Genomic DNA, 13242 nt, shown 5'->3' with positions numbered 1-13242 from the left:
TGGGGCAAGTGAAATCACTACCACGGGTCTCTTACCATTTAGATCCATCCTTCTACAAAATCCTCCTACCTGAGAGGGCCGATGCAAAGCCCACTCCCAGCTACAACTACTACTAGCGCCCACAACGCCATCACTAGCGCCTCTACCGGTCATCCTTGGAGTTAGCCTGTCAAGCTTGGGCCCAAGGGTGGGGGTAAAAACAGGGTGGGATTTCACTGGGCAACACGGGCCCTTGCCCACAAATAGATTTTTCTTTCGCAAAAATCCCTTTTCTGGGCTCAGCCCGTGTCGCTTCGTGAAATAGTACCAGAGAAATGGCCACAAGCTTGAATGAGGATATAACATGAGTAAGGGAAAAAATAAAAAACTATTGCGATTAAAGTACTATAATCTAGAAAGACTTATGAACTATAAATGATTATAATACATACTTAAGATTAATTATAATAACTTACATTAATCTTAAAAACTAAATACAAATTCACAGATTAAAGATATGTGTGAGTAATCCTAGCATAAAAATAAGGAAAACATCACAATAAGTGCCTTTTGGCATCTAAGGCATAGAAAAGGCTACATGGTGGTAGAATCGCAGGAAGGATGTCAGTGAGGCAGGTAGAAAGGAGATCTAGATCTAATTACTAAACTACTTAAGCAGTGTCAGGAGAAACTGTGTTTCCCGCTGCCACTGCTGGGAATTTAAGAGCTTCTAAGGACTTGAGGTAGTGACGTTTGAATACTGTCGGAGATTTCCAGCCTGTATACTTTTTCAGATCATCAAAATTCACATGTTGAAAGTAGTTGATCGAGGTAGCTACTGCCCTAATATCGTGAACCTTGGGGAACAAGTTTGGGTTGGCTTGTTTAATAAAGTATAAAATCTGCTGCCCAATTCCTTTTAAGGAAATGGTGCCACCCTTTTCCCTCGTGAACAAAGGGCCATAGGATCTCGTGGCTGTCCTGGTAAGATATGCTCGTAAGGCAGTAACTGGACATAAAAAAGGGTCCTGAGGAAGAGGAAGGATCTTCCAAGGGGCCCATCTCATTGATGGATACTCGTTTTTAGCTAAGAATTGACGATCTGGAGAGAGCAAAACTTCTCCTGATGGGAGAAATTCTATATGACCTGAGTCTCTAGATAGAGCCGACAGTTCAGATACCCTGGCTCCTGAGGCCAGACTTAGAAGAAATAATGTTTTCCTCAGGACGGGTAAGAAATCACATGAGTTGTTATCAGTGTCTGAGGCCAGTTTGAGAACATCATTCAAGAACCATGACACTGAGCTAGGCCTCTCTGATGGTCTGAGTCTAGCACAGGCTCTAGGGATAGATGAAAAATAGGAGTCTGTTAGATCTATTTTAAAACCATACTGGAAGATCTTCTTTAGTGCTGATTTAGTAGTAGTAATAGTACTGGCTGCTAAACCTTTTTCAAATAGTGATCTAAAGAAGGAAATAGCCAGGTTGGTAGTCATGGTTTGAGATTCGGTCTCCCTCAGAAAATTGGCTAGTTTCTTAACAGCTGAGTCATATTGACGAAGGGTCGATTCTCTTTCATCCGATTCTAGGAATAGGATGTTTTGAGGATCGATATCTGCATCCCTTTTAGCTGCGAACTTCATGAAGTCCATAAAGTTAGGGTTCTGAGAATTCCTGAGGAAGCGAACACAGTCTTCATTTGCACTAGTTGGGATAGCTTGGGATTGGGAATCCGTTGAGGTCGGAGACCCAATTCCAACAGGAGTGGGAACCAGTTGTTCTTGGGCCAATTGGGGGCTACTAGGGCAACTTGTCCCTTGAAGGTCCTGAGTTTGTACAGAACTTTCAGAAGAAGATTCACTGGAGGAAAGATGTACATCTTCTTCCATTGATTCCAATCTATGGCCATGGCGTCCGTGGCATAAGCCAGAGGGTCCAGGTTGGGAGCCACATAGCAGGGAAGCTTGTGGTTCAATTCTGTGGCGAAAAGATCCACCTGGAGCCGTGGAATCTGTTGACAGATCCAATTAAATGATCGCCTGTCCAGAGACCACTCCGACTCTAGAGGGACTGAGTGAGACAAGGCATCTGCTTTCACGTTCTTCACTCCCGCTAGGTGTGTGGAGGACAGGTGCCATTTGTACTTGGCTGCCAGAGAAAATATGGCTATCATGACATGGTTCACATGGCTTGACTTGGAGCCTCCTCTGTTGATGCAGTGTACTACTACTGCACTGTCCAATACCAGCTTGATGTGAGATCCCTTGGCTGGCTGAAGTCTTTTCAGAGTGAGGAATACCGACATAGCTTCCAGACATTGATATGGAGCCGGCAGAATGGAAGGGACCAAGTCTTTTGTACCTTTTTGTACTGAGAGTACCCTCCCCAGCCGCTTAGTGAAGCACCCGTGTGGATAACTAATGCCGGAGGAGGGAATTGGAAAGGAATTGACTTTGATAAATTCTTGAAGTATCGCCAGGATAGCGGACAACTCGTCCCGGGACTTGTTGTTTGCTCTCGAGCGCCAGACACGGTTTATGTCCTTGAGTTTTGCCTTCAGCAGAACGTCTGTTACTGAGGCGAATTGAAGAGAGCCTAGGATCCTTTCCTGGCTTCTCCTGGATGTCTGTTTGAGTTTTGCCTTCAGCAGAACGTCTGTTACTGAGGCGAATTGAAGAGAGCCTAGGATCCTTTCCTGGCTTCTCTTGGATGTCTGTTTGCACTTGAAAAATTGCCTGGTTGCTTTGGCTATTTCTTTTCTCTTTAACGACGGAATTGATACAGTGTGAGAGTTTAAGACCCACTGAATAACGAGCCACTGAAAGCGAGAGTCCGGTGTCAACCGGGACTTGGTCTTGTTTATCTGGAACCCTAGATGTTCCAGGAACTGTATTACCTTGACCGTTGCTTTGTGGCATTCTTCGATGCTTGTTGCCCAAACGAGCCAATCGTCCAGATACGCAACTACCATTATCCCTTGAGACCTGAGTTGTTGAACTACTGTCTCTGCTAACTTCGTAAATACCCTGGGGGCTACGTTTAGCCCGAAGGGCATTACCTTGAAGGAGAATGCCTGGTTCCCTAGCCTGAAACCTAGGTGCGGGCGGAAGTGTCTTGCCACTGGGACATGATAAAATTTGTACTACAATTCCACTGCACATCCTAGAGTATAGTGGTGGTAATGACAGACATTTTAGTGGGTGGTTATCCCCTGATAGACACCCCACAACGAGTGGGGAGGGGGAGGGCGAGATAGGATCTGCAGCCAACATTGGAGATACAAAGGAAAATTTGTATTACAATAGCACTGCACATCCTAGAGTACTGCAGTGGTAATGACAGACATTTTAGTGGGTGGTTACCCCTTGACAGACACCCCACAATGAGTGGGGAGATGGAGGGGAGAGACAGGATCTGCATCCAACATAGAAGATAAAAAGTAAAATTTGTACTACAATAGCACTGCACATCCTTGAGTACTGCAGTGGTAATGACAGACATTTTAGTGGATGGATACCCCCTGAGAGACACCCCACAATGAGTGAGAGAGAGAGCTTAGCTAGGTTATGTTCTATAATGTCCTTCAGGGTTTTCCATTATCAGTTAACAGTAACTTCATAACTTTCTAGTGCAATGAGTTTTTATGAAAAATGCATGGCAAGAATTACTATTATGATTTGGCAAGAATTACTTTTATGATTTAATTGGGATTGATTGTTTGATTATGTCTGTTAAGAACTGGTGTCACAACATCTCGGTTATTGACACCGAAATAAATTTAGATAAAAAGTAGAATTAAATCTAAAATTAATTTAATATAAAAAATCTAAAAATATATTTATATGAATAAATTCCTTCAAATATACTCTTATTTCATTGGGAAATAGAGGTTGTTATTCAAGGTGATGTAAGTCAAATTAGCTATGTAATCAACTGTCCATACATCAATTCTATATGGAGGTTTTACAACAGCAACATACAGGGCAGTAAACATACATAGTAAACATACATAGAAATATGTTTAAACTGATGTGACAACAGAAGTGCAATTTAATATGCAGCTTTAAAAATAACAGAAAGTGTATAAGTGGTCAGAAATGACATACTGGCAATTCAAAGCATATTTGTAATGTTTAGTATGTCCATGATGACATGCACCTACCTTTAACTCCCAAACAGACGCTCCCAGTTCTTTGCAAGAATGTATGTAATCATAAATCTCTTTTACCAACTGGAGGAGAGTTTCACGTTTACCTTCTTTCTTCCACATGCTTAAGACTTCACTCAAAGTCGACCATTCTTTCAAAATAACCCTAGGAAACAAAGAGATAACAAATAAACCATAAAAGAAAATAATTAATATACATATAAGATATCCTAAACAAGCAAGTAATTTTTAATCATTTATACTAAAAATTATCACATTTATAAAAATTTTGTTTGTTGCTACATGTTATACAAACCCTCAGCCCTTTACATTAGGAATTACTTTCAGTGTAGGCTGGAAACTGGTCGTAGAGAAAAATAACAACAAAATAAGTAGGCAGTAACTGTTTGTCCAACAGTCGGGAGTCCCGCCCAACTGGACGTAGACATTCCACTTCGCTTTTGGCTGCCGTGATCAGACGTGCTTCTGCTCTCTGCCCATTGTTGTTGTATGAAGATTTTCTTGGAACTTTGTCAGATCTTTCCTATTATCTTTTGTTTGTGGTTGTGTGATTTGTTTGCCTGTTTGAGTTTATTCTTGAATTGCAACATGCAAACCCAGGAGTCACATAAGCTTAATCGCACCCCCCCCCCCATTTCTCTCAGCGCATTTGTCTTGGGGTGGGGGGCAGGAAGTGTGGTAGCTTCCACTCCAAAATAGAAGTGGATCCTCATGCCATTTGTGTGAAGTGCCAAGGGCATGTGTTCAGTGATATTTGTGTCTCTTGGTAGGCAGAGCAGTGGGGGATGGTATGAGGGGAAGAAGCAATCTCGGGAGAAGTCTTCCAAGGCTTCATCAAGGGGTTGGTTACACACCTATGACGACTCCATTGGTGACTAATCCTTAGTCTTCCTAGCTTCCACCTCGTAAGCTTCCTTGTCTTGCTGTTTCCCTTTCGGGGGAATGTCTCCCTCCACTTCTTCGTTTGATTCGTCAGGTGTAGAAGAGGGGAGGGGGGGGGGAAAGGGCTGCCGACTCGGAGTTGTACTCTGGGGCTTCTGCTTGCTCCAGCGGGGATCTTTCCCCCGGCGTCCCTTCATCCAGGGTCTGATGCACCATTTTTCATATGCCCCTGTGACTCATGGTGCAGCTGCGGGGAGGACAACGACTCTGCCCGTGCCTGGGTATGTGGCACCTCATCTGGTGTATACCCAGCGCATGACCATAGTAACACCAGTGGTCGTGTCATCTGTGCCACATACTTCGAGGAAAGACCCATCATCTCCCCCTCCCCTAGGGTACGCAGTCCTGTCTCCCCCATCGACTTACAATCATCCCCAGAGACCATCTCCTCTAGACCTTCCACCTGTCTCCATGCCTGTGCTTGCTGCTGTATCAGTCCATGATCATGGGAGAGCTGCTGTGGTGTCGGCACCCTCTGTCCCAGCTTCTCTGGAGCCTGCTGCTTCGGCAGCCACTTCAGTGGCACCTTGGATGTGTGATCTGACTGCTGCACTGAGGAAGCTGATGAACAAGAAGTCTGAGAAGAAGCGTAAGGTGTCATCGTCTTCATCGCCGTCTGCCACCTCCTCTACTTCATCTTCTGAGGCTTCCCTGCCAAGGAAGAAGGTTGTCTCTCCCCATTCCCCACAAGAAGTCTCAATCTGGGACTTCTAAGGGTCTGTCTTGTTGTTCTGGTTCTCTCTTGTTTGTTTGTATGGTGTTTTTACGTTGCATGGAACCACTGGTTATTCAGCAACGGGACCAACGGCTTTACATGACTTCCGTACCACGTTGAGAGTGAACTTCTATCACCAGAATTACACATCCCTAACCCCTCAATGGAGTGAGGGAGTGAGGGGTTGAGGGGTTAGGGATGTGTAATTCTGGTGATAGAAGTTCACTGGTCCTCTCTTTCCTTCGGGAATGGGAACCACCTCGTCGCCCTCAGGGGCGCGCAGGTCGAGGGTGGGAGTTCAAGCTTTGGCTCGTACTTCTACTCCTAGTCCTAAAGGGTCTGCCTCTAGGATTAGTACCATCTCAGGTTCTCGCAAATCTAGTGATGAGCATGCAGCCAGAGTCGCCGATGCTGAATTCCCTCACCGTCACAACTCAGGCACGGTACGAAGGGTAGGGGTGAGTAGCTTAGGTGACTCATGCCTTGCCAATGATCGCTTACTCAGCTCCCAGGGTTGACGTGACGGTCTCGTGAGATTGTGCACGCAACAAGACCAAAAGACTGGTAAGAGGTCCCCGTTCAGTCCTCTCAAGAGGTTCCGACCTCTCTGAGGACTGGGAGGCATCATGAAGATGGTACTCGTTCTCGTCACGCAGGTGGACACTATTCCTCACCTAATCCTCAGTCACTCTCCATTACAGGTGTCAGTGTTTCTTCTGACCTGCGAGAGCATTGTTCCGGTTCTCAGGGGAGAGTTTCTCCACAGGGAGAGTGCCCTTCTAGACCTACGAATCAGTTGGTGATCGATCGCGGCCTGCTACATCTGCTAGTTCAGCTATCAGGGTGAGTGGGAGTGTTTGTTTGTTTGTATGGTATTTTTACGTTGCATGGAACCAGTGGTTATTCAGCAACGGGAGAGTGGGAGTGTCCGATCCTCCTCACCTGTCCTTTCAACTTCCTCGGGTTACAGTAGGAGGGGCGAGGCAACCTGGGGGAACCTTGGGGAGTGTTTACACCAGGGTTTGGCCACGAGAGTTTATGTTCCCAGCATGGTCTTAGGACCTGAGAGGTCGTACGCACAAGTGGTTCATGAAGGTCAGAGGGGATCTGTTGAGGAAATTCCTTCTGACGGAAGAGGATCAAGAGGGACTCATCCTGGAAGGACTTGATGGTCCTTCTCCACAGGATGCAGTAATTATCATGATTCAGAGGATGGTTTGCAGAGGTCATTGCGCTCGCTGATTCGTTGGCACAATGACCTAGGGGAAGAAGCCATGATAGCTTCCTCTGACCACCCTTCTCAGTTGAAGTTGTTCTGGGGTCCTAAGAAGATACCCAAGGCTTTAGTGGGCTTACCGTGCTCCTCCTGTCTGAAGGAGTGTTGGACCTAGCAAGCAATCTTCTCTTGGGGCAAGAGAATTCACTTATGGCCAAGAGATCGGACAAGCTGCTTCCCCCTCCTCTACCTCAACAGAGGCATTTCTATATGCCCTCGGAAAACCCTTTGCCCATAAACAGGTGGACCCAGAGCTAGTTCGTCCGACTCCCAGCCTGCCACTGCAGTACCTTGTTGCTGAGAACCTCTGGTTTACCCAGCAAGAGGCAGTGGCCTTGGAAGCTACTGCTATGGCAGCTTTCCAGGCAATCTGCTGACTGGATCTGTGGTCCCTAACAGTATCCAAAATCGCTTCCTCTATGGGACCAATAGTTCCTTGAGAGGATTCAGCTTTCGGGAGACTTTGCCAGTCTAGAGGTAGGGCTATTTCCTATCTGGCCCACCAGACGGCAAACCTATGGGCCAACCTGGTGCTTAGGAGGAGACATGCTGTCCTGAATCATGTAGTCAGGTATGCAGGGCCAGAGTCAGCATTGGCGATAAGGAACAGACCGTTGCTGGGTTCCTCCTCTCTTTTCCCTAGAGATGGTGGACGCTGCGATGGACAAGCAAAGGGCTGAAGACAACGATCGACTTGTCCACCAGGCAGTTACTAAGACATCTGGGCTGTCTCGTGCAATTGCCACAAGGCCTTCAAGCTATTGGGCAACATGGCAGTACTTTGGAGTTGAGACCTGGGTAGTGGATGTCCTTTGGGAGGGGTATCTTCTTCCCTTCAAGTCGAGGCCACCCCTCACCAAAGTTCCAGTCCACCTACAACCTTATATCCCTGGTTCAGCTGAGGATCTGGCACTAAAGGTTGATTGATTGATGTGTCTATTAAAACTGGCGTCAAACATCTGGGTAATTGACACCGAAATAAATTAAATAGAAAAAATTAAATTTTAAATAAATTTCATATAAAAATATCTATAAATATATGTATATAAAAATTTTGTTCATATATATAATTTCTTACATAGACAATCTATGTATAATTTAAATTTGGTTGAGGAGGCCACCTCCCTCATAAAGATATATAACTGCTCTATATTACAATCCTTTCCAAGAATTGTAGATAAGATAAAATGATTTTGTTATTTTACAATAAAGTTTTGTACATACTTACCTGGCAGATATATACTTAGCTTACGTCTCTGACGTCACGACAGAATTCAAAACTCGTGGCAAACGCAACAGGTAGGTCAGGTGATCTACCCTACCCGCTGCTGGGTGGCGGGTGTATGAACCAATCCCCCTTCGAGTCATATTTTCTCTTCCACCTGTCTCCTGAGGGGAGGCTGGGAGGGCCATCAATCGTATATATCTGCCAGGTAAGTATGTACAAAACTTTATTGTAAAATAACAATATCATTTTTGTACATGAACTTTCCTGTCAGATATATACTTAGCTGATTGACACCCTTGGTGGAGGGAAAGAGACAGAGCTAACAAGAAAAAAGGGGAAACAACATCTGTTGTAGGATACTAACAAACCTTGGTTCTTACCTGATAAGGCTGAAGACTTCATAGGTACTGTCTATTAGTCTGCATAGCCTGAAGAGCTACAGCGAGGGCGTGACCTACAGCTGAAAAGACTCTTTGGGTCTACCGAAGGGATTTGATATCCGCTTACTCAGTAGAATCCAAGTCAGATCATGTCAACGGGGATTCGCCCTCTTAAATGACAGAGCCTGACCACTACCAATGCAGGGAGCTCTAACACAAACCAGATCACCTAACCATTCTAATGTTAGTACTACGAATAGAAAGAGATGCCTACCTGCATCCTCTTTCAAACAACCATAAAAAACACAATACAAACAACAAGGGAAAAATTTACAAAGGATTTGCTTCAGCTCCTTGCCCCAGCACTGAATCCCCCGATACGTACTCTAAGGTAGTGGTTCACAAATACTGAATTGCATCTCCAGAATGTTGCTTTCATCAGATTCTGGAGTGACATATTCTTGTTGAAAGCCAAGGACGTAGCAATGGCTCTTACCTCGTGAGCCTTGACTTTCAAAAGCTTGAACTGATCCTCACCGCAAGCCATATGTGCTTCCTTCACTAGACTTCTAATAAAGAAGGACAAAGCATTTTTAGACAATGGTCTACTGGGATCCTTTACAGAGCACCATAGTCTGTCCTTAATGCCCTTAAGAGTCTTCTTCTGCTGGAGGTAGTATCTTAAACTCCTCACAGGGCAAAGAGTCCTTTCAGGCTCTTCTCCTACCAGGGGAGCTAAACCTGGAACCTCAAAACTCCTTGGCCAAGGATTTGAGGGGTTCTCGTTCTTGGCCAGAAAAGAAGGAAGGAAGGAACAAATCACGGAATCTCCTTTGAAACCTACCCTTCCTTCTAGAGCATGAAGCTCGCTAACTCTCTTGGCAGATGCTAAAGCCAAAAGAAACAGAGCTTTCTTCGTAAGATCTTTGAAAGAGGCTGACTGGGGTGGTTCAAACTTCGAGGACCTCAGGAAATGAAGAACCACAATAAAGATTCCAGCTTGGAATTTCAGTTGAGGCTTTCTTGCAAGTTTCAAAAGATCTTACCAGGTCATGTAGATCTTTGTTGTCAGAGATATCTAAGTTTCTGTGCCTAAACACAGCTGCTAACATGCTCCGATATCCTTTGATGGTCAAAACTGCAAGACCGCATTTTTCCCTGAGAAATACCAGGAAATCTGCGATTTGGGTCACAGAGGTACTGGAAGAGGAAAGGTTCTGGTTTCTGCACCAACGGCGAAAGACGTCCCACTTCGACTGGTAGACTCTAAGGGTAGAGGGCCTTCTCGCTAAGGCGATAGCCTTAGCAGCCTTTGCTGAAAACCCCTTCGCTCTGACAAGACTTTTGACAGTCGAAAGCCAGTCAGACTGAGAGCGGGGAGGTTTTTGTGATACCTGTCGAAGTGGGGCTGTCTGAGCAGATCTACTCTTTGTGGAAGAGCTCTTGGAAAGTCCACCAACCATTCCAGTACCTCTGTGAACCAATCTTGGGCTGGCCAGAATGGAGCTACCAGCGTCATCCTTGTTGCTTCCGAGGCCGCAAACTTCCTGAGGGTTTGACCCAGAATCTTGAATGGAGGAAAGGCATAGACGTCCAGACCTCTCCAGTCTAGAAGGAAAGCATCCACTGACACTGCTCCTGGGTCTGAGATCGGGGAGCAGTAGAGGTCTATCCTCGCGTTCTTTGCTGTTGCAAATAGGTCGATATGAGGTCTGCCCCATAACCTTCACAGGTCTTGGTAAACTTCTGAGTGCAGAGTCCACTCCAAAGGAAGCACTTGATTCTTCCTGCTGAGGAGGTCGTTCCTGACATTCCTTTCTCCCTGTATGAACCTGGTGAGGAGAACGATCTTCCTTGCCTGAGATCACAACAGCAGGTCCTTTGCTGTTTCGTACAGGGAGAAGGAGTGTGTCCGCCCCTGCTTTCTTATGTAAGCCAAGGCTGTGGTGTTGTCCGAGTTGACCTGAACTATAGCATTTCGGATGTGGGGCTCGAAGGCTTTTAACGCCAACCACACTGCCATCAACTCTTTGTTGTTGATGTGCCAGGACACCTGTTCCCCCTCCCAGGTGCCTGACACTTCTCTTGACCCTAGGGTCGCACCCCAACCCGTCTCCGACACGTCGGAAAACAAAATCTGCAAATCGGAGAGGGTCTGCCCACCACAGAAGGTCCTTCTTGATTCCTTTTGTTATCTTGAAGGAGAACTCCAAAAATTTTGCGAGAGACGCCTCCAATTCTGGTAAAGGAAGAATTGGAGAGGTCTGAAATGCAACCTTCCTAGAGAAACGAATTGCTCCAGCGAGGAGAGTGTCCCCAACAGACTCATCCACTCCCTCGCTGTGCATGCGTCTTTCTCTAGGAAGGTCGTTAGTTTCTCACGGCAACGAGCAATCCTCTCTGGTGACGGATATGCCCGAAAATCCGGAGAAACCATCCGAATCCCCAGATATATCCGCTCTTGACTGGGGATTAACTGTGACTTCTGGAAGTTCACCAGAAGTCCCAGCAAACTTGCCAAAGTAAGTGTCTTCTGTAGGTCCTCCAGACATCGTTCTTGTGAGCTTGCTCTGATCAGCCAATCGTCGAGATAGAGCGACAGCCTCACTCCCTCCAAATGTAGCCACTGCGCTACATTCTTCATTAAACCAGTGAAAACTTGAGGGGCTGTCGAGAGGCCGAAGCACAAGGCCCTGAATTGATAGATCTTCCCTCCCATCATGAATCTGAGAAACTTCCGTGAAGAAGGATGGATAGGCACATGGAAGTAAGCATCCTGAAGATCTAGGGACACCATCCAGTCCCCTGGACGAAGAGCCGCCAACACTGAAGAAGTCGTCTCCATAGCGAACTTCCTCTTTTCTACGAAGACATTCAGGGCGCTTACATCCAGAACCGGTCTCCATCCTCCTGAGCTCTTGGGAACTAAGAACAGTCTGTTGTAAAAACCCGCAGAATGAGGATCTTTCACTAGTTCTATCGCCTCCTTCTCCAGCATAAGATCTACTGCTAGAGAAAGGGCTTGATTCATGATGGGGTCCTTGTACTTGGCTACCAACTCCCTCGGAGTCGTCGTCAACGGAGGTCTTGATATGAAGGGAATAAGGTAGCCTTTGCGGACAATCGAGAGTGACCAGTTGTCCACCCCTTCCTGGGCCCAGACGTCGGCAAACTTCAGTAGTCTGGCACCCACTGATGTCTGGAGAACTTGAACACTACTTCTTCCCTCTGATGGATCTAAAGAAGGTCTTCCCTTGTTTAGCGGGTCTAGATCCTCTAGAGGAAGAAGCTCTGGCAGGAGGGACTCCTCGAAAGGGCTCCTGCCTAACGGGAGTCTCTTTCTTGGTCTTAGCCTGGAAAGAAGTGCGAGGCTTCCTGGTAGACTGGGCTAGCATGTCCTGAGTAGCCTTCGCTGAAAGAGCACTAGAAACATCTTGAATGATCTTCTTAGGGAAGAGTTGAGGAGAGAGCTGAGAATAAAGGAGAGAGGCTCTCTGAGCATGAGATACTGATTTCGTCAGGAACGAACAGTATACAGATCTTTTCTTAATTACTCCCGCTCCGAAAAGGGAAGCGACTTCGCTCGATCCATCTCTCACTGCCTTGTCCATACACGTGAGAACACTGTTAAGATCCTCAGGTGAAAGGGAATCCGGGGTCTGCGTCTTTTTGGCCAACACGCCCAAAGACCAGTCTAGGAAGTTGAATACTTCCAGGACTCGGAACATTCCCTTCAACAGGTGGTCAAGCTCATTCATCCCCCATGTCGTCTTAGCAGACATGAGGGCAGAGCGTCAAGAGGAATCCACCAGTGAAGAGAAGTCCGAGTCTGCCGATGAGGGAAGAACGAGGCCCAAGGGTTCTCCAGATTCATACCAGAACCCTAGCTTTCCAGTAAGCTTAGAAGGAGGGAAAGAGAACACCGTCTTCCCTTTCTCTTCCTTCGAAAGAAGACACTCGCCAAAACCTCTAAGCACCTTCTTCATAGAGATTGCAGGCTTCATCCTGACACAGGATGAAACCTTCGAAGTTTTCGAGGTCGAAAACAGCGAGAGAGGAAAAGGAGGGGCGACAGGAGAAAGGGCATCTCCGAATTCCTGAAGCAACAGGTCCGTTAACCGCTTGTATGAGGAAACAGAGGAATCTTTAGGGATTTCTTCTACCGAGGGATCCTGTTCTTCTTCAGCCAAAGATCCTTCACGATCCTTACGAGGATAGGCAGTCTTGTCTTCAGCAGAGTGTCCATCTTTGGAAGAACGTCTGTAAGACGTCTGACATCTAACAGGGGAAGTCATAATATCCGTTGAAAGTCTGCCTGCAAAATCCTTCTTGTCAGGATGAGGGCGTTCCCTAGGCTCTTGGCGCCTAACGAACGCAGGGCGAAAATCTGGCGAAGAGCGCCTGCCATGTGAGAAGCGCCTATCAGGCTCTTGGCGCCTGCTGTGAGGAGAGCGAATCTCTGGCGACGAGCGCCTACAAGGTGAGAGGCGTCTGACAGGCTCCCGGCGCCTAACTCGAGGAGAGCGAAAATCAGGAGAAGAGCGCCTGGCAGGA

At 46.5% G+C, this 13242-nt stretch overlaps 1 protein-coding gene across 1 annotated transcript in view; it reads right to left on the bottom strand.

The window, feature by feature from the left end:
* LOC135201156 (general transcription factor 3C polypeptide 1-like) overlaps positions 1-13242 on the bottom strand; it is a gene marked incomplete in the record, with an annotated part of 923347 nt that overhangs the window by 169466 nt on the left and 740639 nt on the right. The window contains 1 exon segment of the mRNA XM_064230032.1: positions 4142-4292. Within this exon segment, the coding sequence (XP_064086102.1) occupies positions 4142-4292 (151 nt within the window).

The sequence above is a fragment of the Macrobrachium nipponense genome, chromosome 28, assembly GCF_015104395.2.
Source record: "Macrobrachium nipponense isolate FS-2020 chromosome 28, ASM1510439v2, whole genome shotgun sequence".
NCBI classification, from domain to species: domain Eukaryota; kingdom Metazoa; phylum Arthropoda; class Malacostraca; order Decapoda; family Palaemonidae; genus Macrobrachium; species Macrobrachium nipponense.
Note: the sequence above shows the minus strand (reverse complement) of the source record. Positions and strands in the feature narration are given on the sequence as shown.